A 25,617-nucleotide genomic window follows, 5' to 3' on the forward strand; every position below is an offset into this window, starting at 1 on the left:
AGCTGCCTTAAGTAACCTGTCACTCGGTAATTGGACGGCTCTCAACCAAAATTTAATCATTGAGACTAGCCTGTAATTTTTTAGTGGTCATATACCTAGATCTCCATTTAAAAACTGGGAATGAGTTGTTCTATGCAGCCCAAGCAATCTCTTAAGGTACCCTAATTGAATACTCTCTAGCTGAGCCGCTTTCTCATGTCCCCAAATCTCTGCTCCGTGGTGTAAAATGGGCATTATTCTCGTTAAAAAGACCCTTTTGTGTAACGACAAATTTTTTATTCCTATTACATTATTCCAGGAAATTGTAAACATTGCTGCTCTTCCCCGGTTTAACGTTTTTTTATATTTAAATTCCATCTTCCATTACTTTGAAAAATATATCCAAGATACTTAATTTTATCCACAACTTGTATCTCCTCCCCCTCAAACCAAAATTTACTTTCACATTTATCATTCATCTTGTTAAATATAACTACTTTTGATTTCTGAACATTTACCTGAAGGCACTTCATCTTTAGATAATCATCTGTTAAATCCAGAATCTTCTGTAAATCGTGTGCCAAATTCGCCACTAGAGCTGTGTCATCCGCAAACAACTGAGAAGTTTTTATTACCTAATCCTACTGTTGGAGCCCATTTTTTTGCTAAAAATTCAACAATGTCATTAATAAAAAGACCGAAAAGTCGAGGTGACAAGGCCCTTCCCTGCTTTACTCCTTTCTTAACTTTAGAAGGCCTTGAAAGACCCGGCCCACGTACTCTTACTATTGCACTAGTTTCAAAATATATATTTACAAGCAAACGAATGAAACAGGAAGGTAGCCCCACATCCTCTTGGCTTTTTTAAGCAGAACTCTATTAAAATTATCGAACGCTTTTTTAAGTCCAAAAATGCAATATGTAACTTATTTTTTCCTGATTCATACTCTTCAGTTAATCCACTTAAATAAACACTCTATCCATAGTACTAAAACCTTTTCTAAAACCTCCCTGTTCTTCATTCATAACTCCAAAAACCTCTAGCCAATCATTTAACCGGCTATCTAAAATTTTGTCTAAGATTTTGCTAAATATAGGAGCCAAGATTATCAGCCTATAACTCTCATGATCCCTAGGACTCCCCACTTTAAATATAGGTACCATCTTACCAATATATGTACGATGTTCTCCACGCAGAAGGTCATACTCCATTACTAATAATTCTATTAAATATGTAAACTAACACAGGCAATATCACACTAAGTGACCTCTTTATCAAAATTGCTGGTATTCCATCTGTTCCGGGTCTAGACCTTTCTTTCATATTCCTGACAACTTTCCTTATATCTTCTGACGCGACATCTCTTACCAAATCATAATCCTTTTCTCTCATAGGTTACAACACAAAATCGCTCCAATTTTCCTTACTTAATTCTATACATTTCCCTTCTATACTCTCTAAATAGCTTGACCAAGTTTCGGCCACTAGATGTTTACTGCCATTAGATGATCTTGAGCATCACTGAAAGTTTTTGCGCATAATGCTATAAATTACAAATGTTGTATTTGTCTTTACCCGCTAAAATGGACTCTGTTACACAACTTTTGGACTGTTTTGTGTATTGCCCAGCATTGAATTTTTCGTAGTTCAATTTCGAGCTTTTTAAGATGCCATTATTTTCCAGTCGGAAGCTGAATTCTCTAACCCCATGAATAACTTGAGAGCTAGTTCGATGCTTTGAAAGAAACTAGCCATCTATGTATGAAGCACGTTAGCCTTAACGCCACTGACAATACCCTGAAATACGTGATGAAACAGCTTAAAGGGTGAAATTCTCGGCCTAATATGCCTGTTTTTGTCATTCGCTCCCACACTTAAGCGCCATGTCTACCAACCTTGCCTATCCCTGGCTATCTGATAGGCTCAATAGTTTGCAACAGACCTTATTAGTGATAAATGAAAAGAGTGACCATTTATAATCGTTATTTCACTGCTCGACGGCCAAGTGTAAGAGCCTTGCAAATCCATTCTGACGTAGATCATGCGACTGTTATGATCACAAAGTGGCGCGTTACTTAGATAATCTCTCAGGATGAAAAATTGCGATAAATAAAATTGCCCAGCATGAGCGTATTGACAATATTCTCGCCCTGGAGATAAAATAACAGTTAAGATCGACAGCATTAATGCTAATAATGTCTGCTATTCAGCTTGAACTATTCTTCATAGATTTGGACATGAAGGTTGTTGAGTGTTTTTTGGGACTGCAAGAGGTGGTGCCATTTTAATCTATTGTACCTAGGCGTATCTGACGCACTGCTTACAAGAAATTCCTGCAGGGCAAAGATTGCTTTCGGGGATCAAGCCTCTTTAAAAGCTGCTGCTTCAGCTAGGGTTAAAGATTGACTACGAACCTATTCGAGTTTCTGTATATTAGAGCATCGCTACTCACTATATATAGTGCCAAGCTCTAGCTATAAAATAGCCGTCCAATAGATAACTGAAGGAGTGCTCTCTTCATATGTTGAAAATGTCCAACAGAACTGAAGGGTGGTCCACAGAAACTTACGAAAGACTCGACTCGGCTATATAAGAATCTTAATGAGCTGTGGCGATTTTTTAAAAAGCCCAAAGCTACCGCTCAGACCTGAGCTACTAATACTCTGAATTGATGAAACATTACTTAACAGTTTTGGTTCAAAAGACTCGATAGTGGAAAGATATAGTGATGGGTCTCTAGCAGAAAAATTTCTTGAGTGCAAAATAGGTTTATCATTTCAAAGTCGGCTATGATCTGTGCTGCAAGGAACGAGGAAATGAACCAAGTCTTGATGGTATTTGTCTTGCATTGCGGCTCACCCCTTCATTTTACGCTTATGTTCCTGATGTGTGTTGATAGGGCGACAGTTCATTTGGTGGTACTGTGTTTGAACATACCTAAAAACGCTAAAGATCCAAACAAATATATTGGGTACGGGCCAATTACCGCGTTTAGTGTCTTGGGAAATATTTTGGAGCTACTGCTCTTTCCTGGGGTCTTTGAGGCTCGACTACCGGCAATTTGGCTTTTGTCGATACCTCAGTTATGCATTTTTTTCACAGACTTCTAAAGATAATTATTAAAACTACTTGAGTATGATGCTAATGCTTGCGTAGTAGCGCTGTTATTTCAATGGTACTCGTCAAGCTGTATGAGAATTCAAAAGGCTCATATTAGTTTCAGAGCCACCATCAGATGGCTCTGATTCTGATGAGAGATGGCTCTCATCATAATTTAATGGTCCCATTAGGCTTATTCGTTGTCTTAGACAAGGGTCCGTCCTGGGTCCTACAATGTTTGATACATTGAATTCGGTTTTAACTGTGAGTATTGCACGAGAATTTAGCATTGATCTTTGCGACCTGAGATTTTTCTCTTACGCAGATGATTTGCTGATGTTAAGTTGCCACCTTTTATTGCTACAATTGAATATTGAATATATATTAAATGAATATCAAAGTATTGGTCTCAGTGTTAACTCTCAGAAGACTTCCTAGAATTCAGTACTGCGACATCTAAAGACGTAGCTAAATCATCAAAGTATTGGAGGGACAATTTTGGTTGAACAGACTCGAGCCTCCCAGTAATTCCATGAGGTACTTTGGTATAACCTACGGTAATAATACTAGAAGCACCCATCAGCTTACCATTGAAAATATTACGAAGAGCATTCGTGCGAGCTACAGAATACGTATTTCTTTAAAATATACCCTGAATAGAAAGATCTTGGTAAAATTACATTCAGCTGTAGCCCTTCCCCACCTTACGTATCGCCTTTATGGGATTGGTTCACCCAAACTGATAAACTTTGGTCTACTTTTTGCAAATATTTATATACCCGCTTTGCAAGATAAATACTTACGTTCTGGGTTTGCACAAGATACTGAACCCAGTTGAAATGTTACCATCTTCTGAATGTACAACCGCGAAAAGAGCAAATGAAAATTCCTTGGAATATTTATCTGTTCATGTATTGTTTGAATGCAAATTACATATCGTATGGGTCCACAATCGCAGAAGCGTTGACCCTAAGTTGATGCAAAGCAAACCAAACTTATAAATGGCATACGCATGTCGAATGCGGAAAAATATGAAGTGCAAAAATAAAGGGTATAACGATTGAACGAGAGGCCAATGAGCAAATTGCCAACTGTGCCTTTCTCTGAAAACAAATTATTAATAATAATAATAATAATTTATTGGTGCCCGCTCAAACAAATTTAATTATTCAAAATTCACAAATTTTATTGGAATGGGAAGGTTTAGTATTTGAAGTGGGAGAAGAGAAATAGCCTTTGAGCTATTTTATGAGAACAAGAAATCGCCCTCCCCTCTCTATTTAAGTATTAAGTTCTACTATTTTAGTGTGTCACCTTAGATTTTTTTTTTCTGACTTTATACAATTACGTTATTATTGTTGTATCTTTTAGACCCCGTGATGATGCAGAAGTTCATAACCCAAGTCAACGAGGCGATGTTACTGCTTTCAGAATATAATAAACGACTTTCAGAAGAAATGGACGAAAGACGGAACGTTAGTCGAATGCTTAAAGATTATCTATTGTCTCAAGAAGAGTTGCTTGATCAAGCCCAGCAAAGGCTTGAGGTGTGTTTTGATTTTGTTGCACATTTGCTTGTAGTAAAAACTCAATTTTGTACATGATATGTTTTCTAGAATTGGCCATTCCTTTGGTTATATCCTAAAGCTTTATTGTTACAGCAGTTACTTGTTATTCAAAAATTTAATTCATCCGTCATTCTTTAAGTGTGTATGTGTTGTAATTTGATATGATGTAAACTACACAAGTTAAAAAAAGTTAGTGGGTTTGTACAAGAATGATATGTGTGCCAAAAAAAAATCTGCATCAATGGGATTTGAACTTGCGACCAATATTATCGATTTTACGAAGATTTGACATGTTCGAAAACTGATCGGAAAACATTTCGTCAGGATCAGCTTGGATATTTCAGCAAGAGCAAGGGAGGGTAGAAAGAGAACCCGGTATCAGACAAACTTGATTGAAGCCATACAAATTTATTTTATTACTTTTAGTTTATGCATTTTAACTTTTTTCTGTACTATATTCAACGCCTATTAAGAAAGTTTTAATACTTTCTGAAATTGAGATTTTTTTGCAATCACACATAGTAAAAAAAAATTGTGTTAATTTCTCTATGTGATTTAATTTTCTATATCGGTTTTTCCGTATGATTTTATTTTCTATCCGTAAAAGCGTTCTTTTTTTAATGTTATTCGAGGGAAAACGAGCGTGTTCATTAGAATCCTCATTTTGGAAAATTTGAAATTAAAATATTAATTTATGTTAAGTTATGTTGTATTTTTACTCTGAGTGTATTTATGAATTTAAATAAGAAAGTTTTGTAATGAAATGGTTTCTTTTGCATTAATTCTTTGCAGTTTAAACGAGAAGACACATTTCATTGAGATGGGGCTATGTATTGATGCTTAGGACCTTATGTTAGAACTTTTGCGAACAGCACAGATCTTTAAACATGTTTGTCCTTAGATACCTTTTGTAGCAAGGAAAGGGAGAGACAGGAATCTCTTGGTGAGCATCTCTTACCAATTAGAGGCCTAGATTTTGAGCAGAGTCACGTTAAAAAAGTGATATATAATGAAATAGAGTAACCGAGACAATGGTTTAACAGAGTATGTTTTAGAAGAAAAGATGCTTTTTTCATTTTAATCGAGGTATATATTTTTTTTCTCACAATTGTAACTTGAAAATTTGGATTTCAACGATTTCTAGTTGTACAGTTAGTCTGCTTTCCAGCTGAAAGTTTATTCACACACAGAAGTACCTACGTAGATGTGTGCTGTTATTCGTTATATTAGCTGTCTTCTTCATACTCAGCAACAATCATGCACAGTCATGGTAATAAGACAACACAACTTTTTTTAGGCCTTGACTAAAAACCGTTAGTAGTAACCGAACCGAGATGGCCAGAATAAAATTTTACTCACAGGTTTGTTATCTAAATATTGGACTTAAAAATTGAAATAGGAGTTCAGTTAAACTGTTGAGGCAGAGACAGGTCCTCTTATTACTGTTGTGGTATCATTCAGTACAATTACTCGCAAAATTTCCAGCTCTATAGTCAACTATGAAGCTTGTCTGCAGGTTCTTTGTGCAATTTTAGCATTAGTGCTAAAGTTAGTTCTAAACTGTTGTTAGTCATAAAGGGCTATTAGGGTCTTTTAGCTGTAAAGGTTTTACTCACCCCTATATTGTAAATAGATTAATGAATAACTCTTTATTACTTTACTTTCTGCTGGAACCAGGCCATAATCAGGCCATTCTGTCCCGCAGTAATGGACGACAGGATGACTGACGTAGTCCAGCCCAATCCGTTCTGTAGACCAGGCCATAATCCATTCTGTCCCGCAGTAATGGACGACAGGATGACTGACGTAGTCCAGCCCAATCCGTTCTGTAGACCAGGCCATAATCCATTCTGTCCCGCAGTAATGGACGACAGGATGACTGACGTCCAGCCCAAGTCCAGCCCAATCCGTCCGCAGTAGCCTCTTCTATTTTCAGTCAATCTTTATCCCACCGACGTTCGTATCGGTGGAAGCCACCCAAAGGATCTAGGTCATTCTTGAATGTTTGCCAGAGATTCTTTGCGTCCAGATTGGGAGGGTATCGTAGGTGAGGACATTTCAGGATATGGTTCCAAGTTGCCGTTCTAGTGTGTGTTCCAGGAATTTCAGTCGCTGTTGTTTTATTATTGCCGAGAAGGGGTCTTTCTGGGCACGGTGTCTTCAAACCTCAGCGTTCGAAGAAGCGCTCTTAATCCTAAAAAAGACAGAAAAATAAAATCAAGTCTCATGGTTCAAAATATCAAGTGCTGTTTTCAATTTAACCACCATATGAAAAAAAAGGTAAATCCAATATCAAAGCAGAAAGTCACGTTTCGAAAGACGAAAGGTTAGAGACTATCTCAACTAATCTCAACCTAACCTGCAGATTTGGGCCGAAATTAACCATGGCCTTAGATCTGAATGGCCCAGCCAAGATAAAAGTAATTTAGAGAAGGTAAAACTTTTCGGCTTTTCTTTACCTCTTTATAACCTTATTACAAACAATGTTCCAAAAGGGTGCGTGACTAGTAAAAAAATTGAATGTGTTTCTGAAAGATTCTTTAGAATTTACAATGGTTGAGGTAAATATGGGCAAGAAACTGAAACGGATTTGTGCTGTTGGCCTGAGGAGGGTTTCTCCTGTCATGAATTGTTAGTAATAGTTACTGCATTAATGAAATCGGTGAACACTGAATTTAGAGCATGAAATTAGTGTTGGTATACTATTGTAAACCTCACTAACTCATCAAATTAACTCAAGGCAGTGGCATACAACCTACTCTAAAGATAGCAAAAATTTTAACCAGGTCTCATCATCATCTATTTTTGTTATCGTGTTTTTAATTTTCGCTATGGTTTTACTTTTGAGATTTTTTTTTTTTTAATATAAAAATATAAAAATATAATATAAAAATATAAAAAGTAAAAAATATAAAAAATATAAAAATATAATATAAAAAAAATATAAAAAGTCATCATAAAAAGTCATCAAAAAATATAAAAAGTCATAAAAATATAAAATTATAAAAAGTATAAAAGTCATCAAGCTGTCAAAAAATAAATTATTTTTATGGCTGCAGTCTGGGAGATGCGATCAAAAGGATTATTTTGTTTATTCCCAGCTGGTAAAAAATATAAAAAGTCATCAAGCTGTCAAAAAATAAATTATTTTTATGGCTGCAGCCTGGGAGATGCGATCAAAAGGATTATTTTGTTTATTCCCAGCTGGAAATATTATTGTCGTATATTACAATTTGTTCAGTGTGTAAAGGTGGGTTTTCCGTTAAAGTAAAGTATAAACAAGGACAGAAAAGATATACGCTACTCATTCAAAGACGACCTATTTTCCATAGAATCTCCAATTAGGTTCAAACATTTATGATAACATAAAATCCATGTTTCTCTGTAATCTAATAAATCATAATACAAACTACAATTTAATAGCATTGAACAAGGAATAAAAAGATTGTATGTACAGACTGCTACAGAACTGCTGTCTTTATTTCGCGCTAATGCGCTTTTTTCAGCTAGGTATTTCAAGGCGACGTGTTGCGCAAAAGGGCTTAACATAAAATCTGAAATATTTGCTAAAACTCGACACTAATTCTTATAGATAAGAAAATGTCTTCATTTCTTTCAGTGGGCACGAGTATACAGTTTCTGGCCTTTTGTAAAATTTATATATATGATGAAAGGATCAACTATTGATTAAGTAAATGTACCAACAATCAAAATAATTTAGAAAATACAGATTTTAACCGCAAAAGATCGAATTAAGGAAAAAGATAATTGTTCTTATAATTAACATTTTAGGTAAGCTACATCGAATGTATGAGTTTTTTCATGTTTAACCTTTATCGTTCCTTCAACCCTAGGCTAAACTCATCTTGCATATTTGAAACTTCCGACATAATAATATATTATTATTGATAAATTAATATATTAATTATGTTTCTAAATTTATAACGCATATATAGTTATTAACATTTTGGTTAAGTTACATTTAATATATTGGTGTATTCATGTTCAACAATTATCGCCCTGAAGAATCTGCACTAAGCTCAACGAGCTTAGCTCATCCTGCTTATTTGAACCTTCCTTACTCGCCAGCTGTATTAAATTTCTCTGGTGTTAAAACTAAAGGTCGTCAGTGCCGTCAGTCGGGGGAGGGGGCATGTGCCTCTTCCTATATTCCCTCTCCCCTTCCATCGATTTTGGAAAATACCTTTTTTGTTTTTTTCATTGAAAGATACATTTTTCATTTCCATTGTAAAGTGAAAAGAACAACAGAAATTGTCACCCTTCCCCATAATTTTCGTGAATTGACGCCGCTGTAGGTATTTGGCTTTTTTTTTTCTTTTTTTTTTAATTCTTGGTACCACGTTACGGTAATTTTGGATTTTTATGACGGCTGTGCAGAATATTGCAATAATTCCGAGTAATTGTTATTCCAATTTCGTCTTATTTTGAACTTTCATGCCACAATGCTCCCTAATATCTACATGGCCTTCTCACAATTTGGCAGGAATGATCTCATATCCTTTTTTCAGGAATACCAAGGAAAACTTCAGAAAATCTATCAAGTCCGAAAAGAATTAGAAAATCATTTGAATAACCTACCAGATTTGACGCGACTACCCACTTCGAAGAATCCTCTTCCCTCTGCCGGGGACCTATTTAAAAGATGAGTCACCTTTTGCATCTTTATGAGTACTTCTTCGTTTATTTAACAAGTGAGGATAAAACCAGGACAAAAGTGAAGGCTTGGTTGATGAACTTTTTAAACATGAAGGAGTGTGACTTTTATTTTTTAATGTGTTCCTCACTAAGTGAAGCTGTATGAACTGTGGGATGTTTTTCAAGATTATATATATGTAAAATGTTTACACTCCAGCTACCTATCTTTGTATCTCATCTTTAATAAGTGCTTTGGGAGGCTTAACAGACCGTTTACCTTCAGGTCACAAATCGAGCAGATTGTGATTAATAGCAAACAAGAATTACATCAATTGTAAGCAGGTGTTACCCAAACAGCATGGACAACTTATTAGAGTGGAAACTGGTGCTAGTATCGACAAAAAGAATCACCAACATCATCTATCGTTCGGGTTTTCTTGGCTTTTTTCAAGCCTAGTATTGTATTTTAAATAAAATTGAAATTAAAAATTTATTGCTACTCTATCTGTGGCTAATTATTACACTGAAATAAATGTCAAAAACTCCAAATGGTAGATGACGTTAGTAATGTTCTGTCAACACTTGTCCCAATTTCCACTTTTGTAAGTTATCCATACTCTTCGGCGTTACCATTGAATCTATCTTAAGAAACACCACAACACATGGAAGAACACGTTTCTGATCTGATTTTCTGAGATACCATCTTTGGTAGCGGAAGTGTTGATATTTGTATAATTATCTGTGTTCATTTATAGCTGAAAATGAATTATATCCATATAATTCGTTATCCCCGTGGCTCCTTCCCCCATGTCATTAATACCTGTTATCCTTTTTGTGTCATTTTCATCAATCATTAACATTAATTAAGCGGAGGGGCTAGGAGATGGTTGTGTTCATCTTTGGTCTGATTGCCATTGCAGGGAAGCCTTTAAATAAGGCAGTTTCCATTAGTTACATTGGACTCGCGTTTTTTTTACGCAAAATAGTTTATTGCAGCATATAAGGCAAATATGTGAAAATTTTCCTTGTAATTTGTCCCAGTAATTTTGTTCCTAGTAATTTATGTGTTGAATTGCAAACGGCAGATACTAGAAATACGAGATTTGGGTACAAAGCTTTTTTTTTAAATTTGCATTAGTTGCTTTAAAAAATAGATTCATCTAACCGGAACCGTAAGAATGTTCGTTTTTGCCCGAAAAACGTAGTGGTATGAACCCAGGGACATGGCACGTTTTTATGTCTTTCACCGAGTTTTTGTGTTCTCATATTTCTCACGAATTGCATGAACTTCAGGTAATAAATGCTACGACATTGTTGAGAGTCTAGCTAGTATTTTCATTGAAATAGACTAGTTTTGTACAATTGAGTCTGATAAAATATACCCTAGTACGCATAAATTTCTTATTTTATGTATTTATAAGTTAAAACTTACAATTTATATATTCCTGAAATATGCCTATCTTATATTTCTTACAAGTTCTTACAACTTTATTATTTTATGATATTAATCCCAGTAAGGGAATAAACTATTAAAATGTTAAGCGTGAAGAAGACCCTGAATCAAAGTCTAGACTTCGTTGCAGTTTACCTGCTTTGTTAAGTTCAAAATACTCTACTTAATCGTCAATCAAAATTTGTAATAGAAAACTCCAATACCAATAAACTTTATTTATCCTATTTTCTTAGGATTTCAAAATTCTCAAATTTCCCGAAAAAAAAAACTTATAAAAATCAGAACACAGTAACAGGGAATTTTTGAAGGTACTTTTTTCATCATTATGCGCTCTGTAAAACGTCATATTATTATAAACAAAATTTTGAAGAAAAAAAAATGGTCCCCAGTGTGGTTCATTCCTTTAATCAGCGTATTGTCATTGATATTCTTAGGCAAAAATTCTTATGCAAAAGCATAACTGCATAGAAACTAAAGGTAACCGGCCATAAATGCGACAGCCCACTTAATTTTAAAAACTATAAAAATTGGTACTAAGTAATTTTTGGACCCAACCAGAAATTTTCTGCTAGTGACCCGATTATTTTGTCTAATCCGATTATTTTATCTTTAATTAATATTCTTTAATAAATGTTAATTTAACGAAGAATCTTTCAGTTAATTAGTGTAAATACATAAATTTTATTTATAAATTTTATATTTATATTTATTAGATTTGCATGATTAGCTCTAAGACTTCACTGGTTAACAATAGATGCGCCGTTCTTTGCTTTTCATTTATTTTTTATTTTAGAGGAGAGCATGATTTTCTTTATCACCAATTTCCGACACCCTTGGAATAAAAGTATTATTTATAAAATGGTCCTAAATAATAATATTCCAATCAGTTTTCAACTTTCTTTGAATTAAATCTTTATTTGGAAAATAGTTCTAAATGATTAGGTGTTAATCATTAGTTCAATTTAATGTACAGAAAAGAGACCTAAGAATATCAATGACAATACGCTGATCAAGGGAATGAACTACACTGGGGACCATTTTTTTTCTTCAAAATTTTGTTTATAATAATATGACGTTTTACAGAGCGCATAATGATGAAAAAAGTACCTTCAACAATTCTCTGTTACTGTGTTCTGATTTTTATAAGTTTTTTTTTTCGGGAAATTAGAGAATTTTGAAATCCTAAGAAAATAGGATAAATAAAGTCTATTGGTATAGGAGTTTCCTTTTACAAATTTTGATTGACAATCAAGTAGAGTATTTTGAACTTGACAAAGCAGCTAAACTGCAACGAAGTCTAAAATCTGATTCAGGGTCTTCTACACGCTTAATATTTTAATAGTTTATTCCCTTACTGCGATTAATATCATAAAATAATAAAGTTGTAAGAACTTGTAAGAAATATAAGATAGGCATATTTCAGGAATATATAAATTGTAATTTTTAACTTATAAATACAGTGAATTTTAGCGGTTGCACAATTCCTCGCAGTTTTAATAATAGTGTATAGTTGAAACCGTAAATAAATTTCGCATAACATATCAGATGCAAATTATATACGCTTTTGTAACCCTAGTTCCTCAAATGTTTTGCATATTTCATTAAATTGTGACCAAAGCTTTTTTTTCTTTATTAATTTATTTAATAGCAATTATTGAAAAAAACATAACGTAAATACATCTCCTCCAATGCTTTGTTAAACGTTTCAGTTAGATTTGGCTTTAAGAATCAAAATAATTATTAGCAAATCGTCTATTGTCTTTTTTATAACAAGGAGATGAATAAAACCAAAAATAAAATAATGGGTTACCTGTATTGTGTATTCAGATCTTAGGTTTTGAATGATCAATTTTAATTCTAGATCGGTTGTTGAAGGCCGTTTATTGATATTCCTTGAATTAACTAAATAAAAAAGGTAACGAACTTGGTATTTCTTAATAATCATTTAGCGCATTTTAAAATGGTGCTTTCATCTTTTTTTTCTTTTCTTTTTTTTTCTTTCTTTTTTTTCTTTTTTCTTTTTTTTCTTTTTTCCTTTTTTTTACCTTCATTATTGCATTCTGCTTTCAAAGAACAAGTCGTTTTTTTCCAGTACGATTATTTAATAAAACAAATTAAATTACGGATGATCGGTCCTACCAATGATTTTGATCAAAACATAAATGTAGATAAAAAGAAAATGTTAAAGCTTTCATTTACTATAAAACAAGTGGTAACAAAATTATGGTAACTCCTCATTCAATTTGCTTAAATGTGTTGTAACAGGTCTGGTGCACTTGTACATTTTCCAAACAAACAGAATTACTATTATGAAAACACTTATTGTACTGTTAAGTATTTCGGCATATATCACGGATTCGTATATTTTGTAATCTCTCGGTTTGAGAGGAAGTCCCATCCTCTGATTATTTGTCTTCATCTTTATCTTCGGTCAAAATTTCAAGCTTACAGTCTAAAGATGCATTTTTCTAATATTTCCCTCCGCTTCCCCAAGTAGTACTTTTTTTAGACTAACGGCTAAGGATTGTCAACGAACTTTGTCATTGTCAATGACAAAAATGGTCTACTCATCAGAGAACTAGCTTCGTTTTAAGGCGTGTTTTATTTGTAATCAATCTTTCTAATCAGGTATGAGAAGTAAGAAGTTTGATGAGAATATCATCAGTGCCATCGTCTTCAATAAACTGGTTAGCCTAATTTAGTTTGTAAATGATTGGATAGCAAGATCGAAACTGATTTTGATATTTTTGGTGTTAATGTATTTACAGCTAAGGGGCCAGCATAGAAAATAAATCTTTATTTTGATTTTAGTTGGAGGCACTCGGCATTTTTTTTACAATTGTAAAAACTCCAAAAAACTTACCGCCTATTTTTTCGTCAATTTTTCAATTCCGTTATGAATCCCACATGCGTCATGATTTTGCGTGATTTTTCGATCTCTTAGGGTATAGATGGCAAATTTCCTATTAGTTTCCTCCAGCGTAGACTAAAAACATTATATTGCTAAATCAAATTGAAGTTGCTTGATATTTTTGTTCAATTTCGCTGCCGTAATGATTATACCCTCTTTTAATAAAAATTTTGATCAAATCTAATCGGCAATTTTCTAATTACAATTTGAAAATTCTACTAAACCGGCCCATCTCTCAGTTAGAAACAGAGTTAATTACTTTCTACGTTCTTTTCAATAAGAATATAAGAATAATGTATTTGCCAGGGACTTAGATACTTCTCTGATCCCACCAGGTTAAATAAAAAGGAGGTTTCTTTTCAGGAGGAAGGTTTCTTTCAGGATACAGGTGGATTTTTTTTCTTGGTTTTAAATTTCTTTAATTTTGATACTAATTACTGGCAATCATGCACTGGATGGAAACTATGTAAATATGTGAAGGTAATATTGGTAGAAATTTACCATCTCTTCTAAATGAATAAGATTTTCTATTTCATTGCAAGAACACCGCTCGAAGAAGCGGTATTCTTGCTAGGTAGTATTCTATTAGTAATTGCCGGCGTTCCGTATTTTGTCTCTTCAGTCTCTACGCTTGTCATTCGATTGAAAATAGGTGTGCATTCTCCCTCCAAGAAAGGCAATTTGTTGAGCAAAGTGATCTTTTTTGTCTAACTGAGTGGAAGACTCTTAAATCTGTAATGGGTCTCTGTAGCAGAGGAACCTTCTTAGTTTGTTACCTAATCTTCTGCTGCTACTTTACAGCGACTTCAAAGAGAAGCAATTGAAATTGAGCCACAAAAAAAATATTGAGGGAAATGTCAAGGACCTATGCAATAAATTATTAGTGAAGTAAAGGAAGCGGAATTTTTTTTCGAAAAATTTATTATGAATCCGCTATAAATAATTTTCAGCAATATTAATAATGAGAAATAATAAAGTATTTATGTTAAAATTTCTTGGCTTGGACTTGTATAAAAGTAAATCAAACTTGAGACTTCTGAATACCTCGTTTTCTAAATTCTATTTATGGTCACCTTAAAAACGTCAGGTCGAAGATTACGCTGTGCCCAAAATTTATTGCCAAGGATTAATGCTACAGCCCTGACAAAATGATTCTTAGAATGTGATTTAAAAATATTTTGGATTTTAAAAATCTTTTTCTTGGCCACCCATAGGGGCAAAAAGAGATAATTTTTCGACGCATTTGACAATTTGAAGCCACTGCTAGGCTTCTCCCAAAGAATAGTCGACTGGAGGGAAAAGACTTAGCGCTAGTTTGTACAGTCAACAATCAAAGTAGGGAACACTTAATAGTGTGACCAAAATTGAAAATCTCACTTGTGCGTAAACAAAGTAAAGGTGCTAATAAATTAAAATATGTGTCAAATTAAGATATAGAAAACTTAACACTGGTGGGACAAAACGAAAAGTTTTAAAGTAATTTTACGTTTACATAATGTTTGTTTTTGTTGCAATGTGTAACTTTTGGTTATACATGATCACTCTCAAATGAAAATTTCGTATCAAATAACGCTTAATATAACCCGTTGATTAAAATGTGGTTTTCATATCCACAGTATGGCTAGCACATTTGGTTTATCATCAAAAAAGGGGAAGACGTTCTTTGGCTGGTTCTCTATCTTAGTTGTCTAGATTAACAGTTACAATTGTGAAATTATATTTCTGTACTTAAATTTGAATCTGACCTTTTAAGCCATTGAAAGTATTCAACAATGAAATTGAAGGCAAATAAAATAATTTGTATTGGGGCGGAATACTATGAGAGGAAATCCATACATCTTTAGAATTTTAGGTTCACAATGCGGAAAAGGTGTATTTATCAGCCCTTAAGTTACGTAGGGATTGTATTCACTTGTTCAATTTACTTAAATGTGATGTAACAGGTCTGGTGCACTTGTACATTTTCCAAACAAACAGAATTACTATTCTTGTGGGACCAGATGCGAACGTCTCTGCTGGAATCCAGCAGTCCCATCTATCGTGAGCTTGTGCTAGCTCTTGAGAAAACTGGATCCAGTAGCTATTCCTTCTTCTGTCAAACTTTCAAACCCCAGCAATGGACTCGAGTTCTGTTCTTACAAATTCCCAACAATTCTTCAATTGAATGCCTCCTATGCCAATCGGGCGAAGGAGCAGATTGAAGTGCTTGCTTGATGGTGATGATGGTGTAATTAATGAGTCTTCTTTGGACGTGGTCGAGCCGCCGCAGTTTTCTCAAAGACTGCATTTGAGACAATGACCAACTTCATACGCATGAATTGAGAAGTTTTGGCTCTTGTACCTTGAAATTTTAACATTTTATGATTGTTTCATAGTTTTCTGTATTCTTTACATAATTTTCCTATTTTTTTCGTGTTTCCGGTCTCTTTCTTAACTACAAAATTAAGGATATACATGGAAGAGCCTGCTCTGTTAAATGTAACCTCAGAACCTAAATTCCTTTGAGACGAATATTTTACCCTTTTTCTTGAACAAATTTTATTTTTTAAGTTCTTAGTACTCTTCTGTACACTTAATTTATAACAACGGCTACATAATCTTTAGATGACGGATAATCTTTAGTAAAGCATCCGTTTGGTACCATCCGTTTGCCATAAAACAGCAATACCACTTTGGAATGAAAACCTAGGGAAAGAGCCGAATAATGCATCTAAAAAGTTGAATTCTACGGTTTTTCTGACATTTAATGGTAATTATCATAGTTGATTAGCAATAAGATCAACTACTAATTATAATCAGTGGCTAATTCTTGCCAGTCAACCCTTTCAAAAAGATCCTTGTAAAACTTATGAGGTTTTAAAAGGTGATCTCAACCTCGGTGGGAGTTTATCCCTTTGCCACTTTCGATTGCCCAAGTTTTAGTGTATGTTGATGTATTGGTTATAAAAGATGTATGTTTATAGTTATGTTAGCTATAAGAGTGATGAGTAAGCTGCGGTGGATGTTGCATACAATAATTATATGAACCGTAGTGTTGGCTGGTGATTTTGTTTCTCGTTTTAATCAATAAAACTGTCAATGAATACCTTCGAAAATTGCTTGTATCACATCAGGAAGTCTAAAGTTTGTTTACTTTATAACATTTGAAAATGTAAGTGGAAAGACACGGCTTTGGTTGGAGTGTTCTTTCATTGCTGAAGCTGAATTCACAGAGTATATTAGTAAATTGGGAACTCCTTTAAAATTTATGTCCATTCTTGGGGTGGCCGCTAAACTTATGTTAAATTGTTTGTTTGTTTAGAATAAATCTCTCTCTCATGAAGATTAAACAAAACTCCTAACTACTTCAGTATAATCTGCTATACTGTTATTTTCATTTCATCTGTACAATAAATGAAAAACAAAATTTTTTTCAAATGAAAGTAAAAGGCCAAATTAAAACGAACAGTCATTATTCCGTATATGAAGCTGGCTACCTCCCTCAACCCCTCGCTATTTACGCTAAAGTTTTGTAGTCTTTAAAATTATATTTTACTATAATAAATGGCCCTTGTGTTTGAGCAGTCGTTCTTTAAAAATTCGACCAAAAAATCGAGTTTTTCTCAGAAAATTTCCCTTCGAACAGGAATGATTATCATCCCTGAAAAATTTTATCCCGTGATGTGTGAATTCAAGGTGAATTCACCTTGAATTCACCTTTTTGTGAATTTTTTTTCACTCAAAAAGGCTGATAAGACTTCGAACGTTATTTCTAAAGTGCGTTTTCCTGCTATTATAGGACCATTTGTTCGATACAATCATCCCTGAGGAAAAAACAACAAAAAATAAACAAGAACATGTGATCATCTTTCCCCAAAAAAAGAGAAAAATTCCATATTTTTGTACATAGGGGCTTGGAACCTTTACAATAGAGTTGTCTAATATGCTGAAATCGATTGTGCAATTTTCATTAAAATTGCTTACCTATTTGGCCAATTTTCATCCTTTTTTCTTAAATGGAGTAAATTTTCCCAAGATCGTAATTTTTGTTAGGTAATTTTAGACTTAATACATTTTAAGTCATCGTTAATACTTATATATTTTGATATATTTATTGCTTTCAAAAATCTTTTTTAAGTTCTGGCGTTCTGGCTAGTATTAGCACGTGTTTCTCCTTCCGGATGGTCAAAGACACGAACTTTGAAATCTTTAATTACTAAAAATAAACATAAACCAGTATTTCCATTCAAACATCGATAAAAACATAGCTCCATGAAAAACACCCCTCCCCCCTAGGAAATTATCTGACTACGCTCAAGTATTACCCCCCCCCATCCATTTTTTTTGCCCTTTAGGATGTGGATTAATTTGCCATGTTACAACGAAGACTTTTTTCTACAATAAGAAAGGAGTTATCATCCCATAGCACCTATATTTAGGATTAATCCACAGGAAGATTAAAGATGAATTTGTACCCCCTTCCTTCCGAACCATCTTCTATATTTATCTGAAGGCTCATGGAGAGATAGAAAATTTGGGGGACATCAAACAGCCCCCCCCCCCACCTAGGCAGCGACTAACCGGCCCTCCTCCATAATAGTTGATACTCAAAAGTGCACTCAATTATACGTCACTGAACATACTTTTATCAAACATCAAGTAGATCAACTTAGTTAAATGAAGCTTTAAAATAATTTTCCATATTTACTGTTTGTTTTGTATGAACTGCGTAACTCTTAGAAATGAATACGTCAACGTCGCCCTTATTGCTTCTGAGACTGGGAAGCTCCATTTGTAGTTTATCGATTTCGTTCAATATATTGTTCATCTTAGAATTTCCAGTCTATCAGAACTCGGCCCTTTTTGGGGCAAAGTTTTTGTTTTGCGGAACAAAATGGTAGAAAATACCGTTTTGCTGTGGCACAATCTTTTTGCCTTTTTCAAAACGACAATAGAATTTACCTTCTCAAAGGGGAACTGATCTTCCTTCTCAAAAATATTTTGTAGATTGGACCTTGAAACCTTTGTAACAGAGTTCTCAGATGTGCTGAGTTTGGTGATGTAATTTCGATCAAGATCGCTTCCCCGCGTGTGGCCGTTTTTTCCTTTTTTTTAAAAATCAGGTAATTTTTGTTAAGGCTCGTAACTTTTGATGGGTAACTTTAAACTCTATGAATTTTATATGTGAGCATTTGGAATCACCATAAAAAGATAATTGTTTTGATGTATATATTAATCAAAATTCATCTTTTGAAGTTTCAGTTTCTGTTAGCCTAGGTCACTCCTTGCTTACATTTTTTTCACGAACCTTTTGATTTAATAATTTATCTATATTTTCTTTCCGTTTAGAGGTATTTGGTGATATTTAGTGATGATTTACGATCTTGGCCGCCCAACAAAGAACGGCAATAGTAAGAGAGAGAAAAAATCAAGAGCGAAAGGAAACAAACCCCAAAATAAATTTTACTTTTCATCATGATTCCTAGTATTGGGCTGTTGCTACTCAATAAACAATATTAACAATATGAAGAATTATAATTTTGTGCAAGTAAAGCGATCCCATCCCTTTTTCTTGCACGATTTACGATTACTTAAGGAAGTAATCGTAAATCGTAAATCGATTTACGATTTTCTTGCACGATTTACTTAAGGAAGAAAATACCATATTTTTTACTTCACCAGGTCCTGTGTGAAAGCAGCGATTGGTCCCTTTTATAAAAAGGGAGAAAAGGCAATTGTAACGATTACAAACCAATTAGCCTGGCACGCCAACTGGCAAAGATCCTCACAAAAATACGCTTGTGACCGGCTAAAATCCCTAACAGACATCACCACAGAGAAATATCAGGCTGGCTTCCGAAGAGATCGGTCTACCAAAGATCGAATCTTCTTCAACTGGCAACCGATGGAGGAATATATCTAGATTGCTAAAGAGCTCTTTCTGTTTATCGACTTCAAACAGGCCTTTGATTTAATAAGGCGTGGCGGGCTTTGAAACGTACTCCTACAATATGGGGTCCCCGAAATCATGGTACCTCTGATCAAAGAAATGGATTCAAATTTCGTTGGCTAGTTCCAGACGCCTGAATAACTGACGGGCGAGTTTCTGACGTCATCAAGTTTTCTCCTGGCTGCCTCCTATCTCCTCATCTGTTAAACTATTTGCTTAACGCAGCTTTGTCACTTGCTAAATCAGTACAGGGCATCAATTGGAGAGATGTTTATCGACGAACTAGCTTATGCAAACGACTTCGTGAAAACAAACAGTCTTGAATATCTCCTACAGCTACGAGCTACTGTCATCAACTCAAGCCTTTGGATTGGTCATTGATTAGCCAAAACGAAGGTCATGTGGATGTCTATGGACTCTGCATCCAGATCTTTGCATCTCTTTTGTATACCTCGGTAGTCTCTTAACCTCTGATAACAATTTCTCGAAATTTATTAGGCGAAGCAGTAGCTTTAAAAGCCTATCGTCAATATGAGAAACCAACTCACTGTCAAAGTCATTGAAGGTCCAACTTTTTAACTCTCTCATAATCCCCATTGCTATTTACGCAAGTGAATGATGAGCGTCAAATATGATGATGAGCGTCAATGCTCCGCGTTTGAAGCAAGATACATCTGTCGCATTGCGGGGTCGCCTTCATTAACTGAGTATCCCATGAAGATCTCTGCAAACTCCTCCGCTGCTCACACACTATCATGTACCGGATCAAAAGTCAGAAACTCCGCTGGCTTGGTCTCATCCAAGGAATGTCATCGAGTAAGATAGCAAAGATCACTTTTGAAAAACGGGTACATGGCGCATGACCTCGAGGTCGACCTCGTAAGTTATGGCTTGAAAACTTAGATGATTGGAACCTCCCCAAGTACCTCTATTTGGTGCCAGACCGATTCGAATACCGTCGCCATATTCATCCTTCGATGAGAAGAGAAGAAGCCCAAAAGCAGCCACAGAAAGCAAATGGGATTTAGGTCAAGTTTGTAATTTTTTTTTTTTTTTACTAAGGTAGTACTATAGGAAAGCTGTCTTTCCGAGTAAAATTCTTTGTTCTCACTTAAATTATCTCCAACGAAATGCCGTAGGTAAGATGTATTGCCCAGTGTAATGTCAACGCAAATAGGCCATTCGGTATACTGAATGTATAACATGAAACTAGTCCATAAGCGTTTTAAACAAAGCGTAAAAAATAGGTTCAGTCAACATAATGACAAACAGTCTTGAGTCCTTTTTTTTGTTACCCAGTCTGACTTGGTCACCGTAGTATTTCCTTTAACATTCTTGTATTTTTTTTTTATATTAGCTCTAGCAGTGGATATAGCAATTACATAAGCAAACGCATACAAGTCATTATCTTTCATACTATGTTTTCTTATCAGTGATGACAATTTTTTATCGATCCTAAAGTCTATTCCTGCGTCAGTAATAGCTTTTGTTTAGTTTTGTTTAGTCAAGAGAAATGGAAGAAAAGTCAAAGCGGATAATTCATGACCCTTCGTTTTGGTGTCAGTTAAAGGCCACAATCAGAAGAAATATACTTCTAAAGATAAGGGATAAGAGGAAGACGATTGCTGTAGGTTTTTTTTTTCTTTTATGGAAAAAGATATAGTAATAATTATTGCAGTTTTCCCGCGTAGACTTCAAAATTTGACTAGAATTTTCTACTTGAACCTCAACCTATTCTAGTTAAATTATTCCTCTAAAAATATATTCTGTTTTACAAATATTAGTGCTTTCGTTTTAAAAAGTGGCGTAATTTGTTGAAATTTGGGGGGGAGGGTTAAAGTTGGAGCTAATTTTCTCAAATCAAGTAAAAATGAAAGTAAAAACTAAAAAAATCACCATATAGTACCTTAAAAGCAAAGATATGCTATAGAAAACTTACCCGTTTCTGTGGATGCCTGAACTATGCAGGCTTATCTTAGTTTTGACAAGATTTTTGAAGAAACGAAATTTCAGTTGGGGGGCAAACTGAGGTCTGTCCTAGTTGCCCCCCTGCTCCATAGCAAATTACGTCCTAGGTTATAAAATAGAAAAATTGATTGATATTTTTGCACGGCTCTATTTTGATTTTGAGTTGCTGCAAACCATCATTGGAGACATAGCTACGAAAATTGAGGGTCTAAGGTATAAATTGAAGATTTTTGGAAGAAATCCTTTAAACATACATTTGGTTACATCTACATTCGCTGATGAATCGATTCTTTATTTGCGATTCTTTCTATTTCTTTCGTTTAATTAGCTTTGTAAATTCAGGAATGAAAGACCTTACGGTTAAAAAAAGAAGGATAAGAAAAAAGTCAAAATATGTCAATAATTCATAGAGCTATAAAACACCTCGCATTAATCAATATAAAATAAACTATGTATAAATACATTGTTAAAAAAATATACATATATATATGTATATATAATATATATATATATATATACATATATATATATATATATATATATATATATATATATATATATATATATATATATATATATATATATATATATATATATATATATATATATATATATGATATGGCGAATGGCGGAGAATGGCGAAGATATTTCATTGTGTGGTTTCCTGATTTTAATTCATTGGTATTCATTCCTCATTCCTTAGTTTACTGGTTTTTAACTTTTTTTTTCTCTTGTCTTTATTATGCCGTTACTGTGGATTTTTTTTTCTTTCACTTTTGTTTTGCCGCCGACGATGAACCATAAATATATACCACACCTACTAATATTGTCCTATCGTAACACCAAGTTCATGAGGCCAGCATAGCTTTACCTCCTCTTCCACCCACTATTTATAGCTTTACTCTTTACTCCCTCCCGTGAAGTTGCCACTTTTTTAAACTCTGCTTACGACCATCTCCATTCTCATTTGATGAAGTTCTCTTTTCCTTCGGCCTTTGCTGGATTCGCAAAATCACAATTTTCGGAAACATATCACCCTTTATCCTAAACGTTCTTTGTGTATACACCCAATCCGTGGGATCAAAATACATTTTCCGTACAGCCTATTGTTTGATATGCAGTCATTTAAACGAATGCCTAAATTTCCTTCGACAGCTTCCTACGAGAAACACCTAACATATCTTTCTCCACTTCTCAAAGCATCTGCTTGTCAGAACCATAACTATGGCTTTTTAATTCTAGTACTGGAAATTCTGTTGTTCCTTACTTGCCTTCTCTTATTCCATTGACAGAAACAAATTATTTTTACATTTTCCCTGCACTCCCTTGTCTAATAAAGCACTGTAGGATAGTAAAGCTATTCACTCTGTCAGTTTTGTCAATACTTAATAAAACTTATTCTGCCCTAATAACAAAGATTTATTGGCACTCGCTCACGCAAAAAAAAAATTAAAAAAGCGAAGCACAAAATAAGAGAAAAAGAAACAGAATTTCATAAATCAAAAAGAAAACAACATTAACAAAAGAATCATTCTGTCACTTGAAGTCATACAATACATGAATAGGTAAAAATGGCCACAAATTTTCAATTGCTCTTTTTGTGGCTGTAAATCACAGTTTATAGAATTAGCAGTATGATCATTCTCTATCTCTCCCATTATAAAAACCCGGACAGGGGTGGACAAGTCAGATTTCTCTTGGACACGAAACAAGTGGAAACCCGCTATTACGAATAATGCACTTGGTAACCATTTCTCAGTGATTGACGATAACAAACTAATCCGCTAAAGCAGAAACAAGTGGGAGGAGCTTTTTGTTCGCACCGAGACCGAAGACCAGAAATTATCTGCGATAAGCTTACTGTCTGTAAACTGTGCTGTAAATTCAGAAATGGTAATATTTTCAATAGGCTCTATCATGTTGTGCTAAAACTTCAAATATTTGTAGTAACCCGGACGAATGTTCATACCCACTCTGCCAACCTGAAAGCTGAAACCCTCCTAAAAGTAATTCACTTCAGCATATTCTTTTGCACAGGACGCTTAAACAGCCTGCGTAATCTAGAACAAAGAAAATTCTCTCTTTTATTTTAGTACCATGCTCTTGTACAGCTTTGTTGTCTAACTTTGGACAAAACCTATCAAGATGATTCAGTTAAACCAGGATACGAACCTACTGAACTCCTGACTTAACATCAATCTTACTACTGGCCACGCCTCCTTCCTTAACCACAGCAATACTACTTTTGTACGTACTAGTCACTTAAATGACTGTTCATTAATTATTTTTAATTCATTATTATCATTAATTCATTATATCAATTAATTATCATTAATTCATTAATTACAAAACTCAGATATAAAAGGGCTTGTAGTTCCAGTATGTCTTTATCATATATCAAAGCATTACAATCTAGTCAACGCACCGTGTTCCTGTTCGATAACCCCATAATTCTTCTCTTAAAACTTTATTTACCATGTCTCTTGTTCTGAGGAATTTGCTTCCCATACCGAAGACAAGCTAAAACTTCTAGAATTACTGCACTCTCTGTTATTCCCTTTCTTATATAGTGGTTTCGTTAAGGTTACTTCAAAGACCATAGGTACTTCTTTATTAAAAATTAATAAAAAAGACTTTCCGAAAAAGAAGTTTTTCAAAGAAAAGTAAAGAAAAGAAAATAAAAGTAATTTTAAACTTAAGATCATGATCAAATTTAAAAAGAACTAATAAATTAAATTGAATATTTGATGTATAATGATATTAATTGCTGAAAGCTTATCAGTTCAAAATTTTACTGTAATTTTAACGTTTATTTTCAGTATTAAGTACAAAAGAAAATATTTTGTAATACATTTGGATTTCAGTAAAGCGCCAATGACGCATTAGGTTTTAGACTTTTACAGTGAGAGAAGGAGGCGACACACAAACTCTTGTTTGTAGTGATTTTTGTTCGTTTGAAGCTTGATTTGCATATTCAATTTAAGTTTCACTCGTTTAAGATTTAGTTATTCATTTACATTAGTATTTATTGTATGTTTGTTTGCATTGATTCTTTATTTATTTCTGTTCGCCTTGGGTTTCATTTATACTTCCTTAGCAAAATTTTTTTTTTCGTTTTAAGCTCGATTTGCAAATCCAATGTAAGCATTATTCGCTTTAAGATTTATTTATTCATTTATATTATTACTTGTTGTATGTTTTTTTGCTTTGATTGCTTATTGAATCTCTGCTCGTTAGGGGTTCCATTCATCCTTCCATAGTAACTTCTCGTCGTCTTGAGTTTGTATTCTAAATTGTATTGTAGCTGATGACCCTCAAATTGTCCCCTTCCTTAACTGTAAAAACCTAAATCCCACTGCGTCATTTGTGCTTCACTGAAAACGAATTATATTACAAATATTTTCGTTTCCAGTTCTTACAGCATTGAAAGTGAAAGTAAAATTACAGTGAAATAAAATATTGAACTGATGGATCTTTAAACAATTAATATCTTTATATATCAAATATTCAATCTGATTTTGTTTATACTTTCCAAGACAGTTCAAGACAGATATAGTTTTCAGTAAAGGGCCATGACGCAGAAGGTTTTACAATTTTACAAGGTTTAAGCTTTAAGTGAAATTTAGGTTTTTGTGATTAAAGTTTTGGTGGTAAACTTGTCGAAGTTTCAATTAATTCGCTTGCTGAATCACCAGTTAACGTGCGGCTTTATGGGGAAGGGTAAATAAAACCGAATTCCTAAAACCCTGGATTGTTCCCCATTTCAACGCCCCTATGATTTTCCAGTGACTTGCTAGCGCTGGAGAAAAAAAGAAGACGCATCCAGTTTCAAACTTTGTTTTGAAATTTCTGAAAATCTGCTTCTCAACCAATTTTACTGTTGATATGAAAATAAATAGCCTCTACCATTAACGAATCAGCTTTGTATTTCATTGAATCTTTTCACAAACAAGGCAGTTTCTTTTTCAAAACTTTGTTTTTGATTTTTCACTTACAAAGGATGCTAAGAGGGATAGTAAATAAGTGGAGGATTTTAAACACCCAGTCAAGGAT

At 34.0% G+C, this 25,617-nt stretch overlaps 2 protein-coding genes across 2 annotated transcripts in view; both read left to right on the forward strand.

Annotated features, from left to right (window-relative positions):
- Positions 1 to 10,794, forward strand: part of LOC148946240 (regulation of nuclear pre-mRNA domain-containing protein 1B) — a 51,366-nt gene extending 40,572 nt beyond the window's left edge. Inside the window, exons 5-6 of the mRNA XM_089097882.1 lie at positions 4,451 to 4,626; positions 9,177 to 10,794. Coding sequence (XP_088954008.1) covers positions 4,451 to 4,626; positions 9,177 to 9,314 — 314 coding nt within the window. The 3' untranslated portion in view covers positions 9,315 to 10,794. The remainder of the gene's footprint in view (positions 1 to 4,450; positions 4,627 to 9,176) is intronic.
- Positions 10,795 to 21,089: 10,295 nt separating this feature from the next.
- LOC148946241 (cholesterol transporter ABCA5-like) overlaps positions 21,090 to 25,617 on the forward strand; it is a 133,365-nt gene continuing 128,837 nt past the window's right edge. The window contains exon 1 of the mRNA XM_089097644.1: positions 21,090 to 21,223. Coding sequence (XP_088953770.1) covers positions 21,110 to 21,223 — 114 coding nt within the window. The 5' untranslated portion in view covers positions 21,090 to 21,109. The remainder of the gene's footprint in view (positions 21,224 to 25,617) is intronic.

The sequence above is a fragment of the Artemia sp. Qi Xiang Cuo genome, chromosome 12 (assembly GCF_049724085.1).
Source record: "Artemia sp. Qi Xiang Cuo chromosome 12, ASM4972408v1, whole genome shotgun sequence".
Taxonomy (NCBI): Eukaryota; Metazoa; Arthropoda; class Branchiopoda; order Anostraca; family Artemiidae; genus Artemia; species Artemia sp. Qi Xiang Cuo.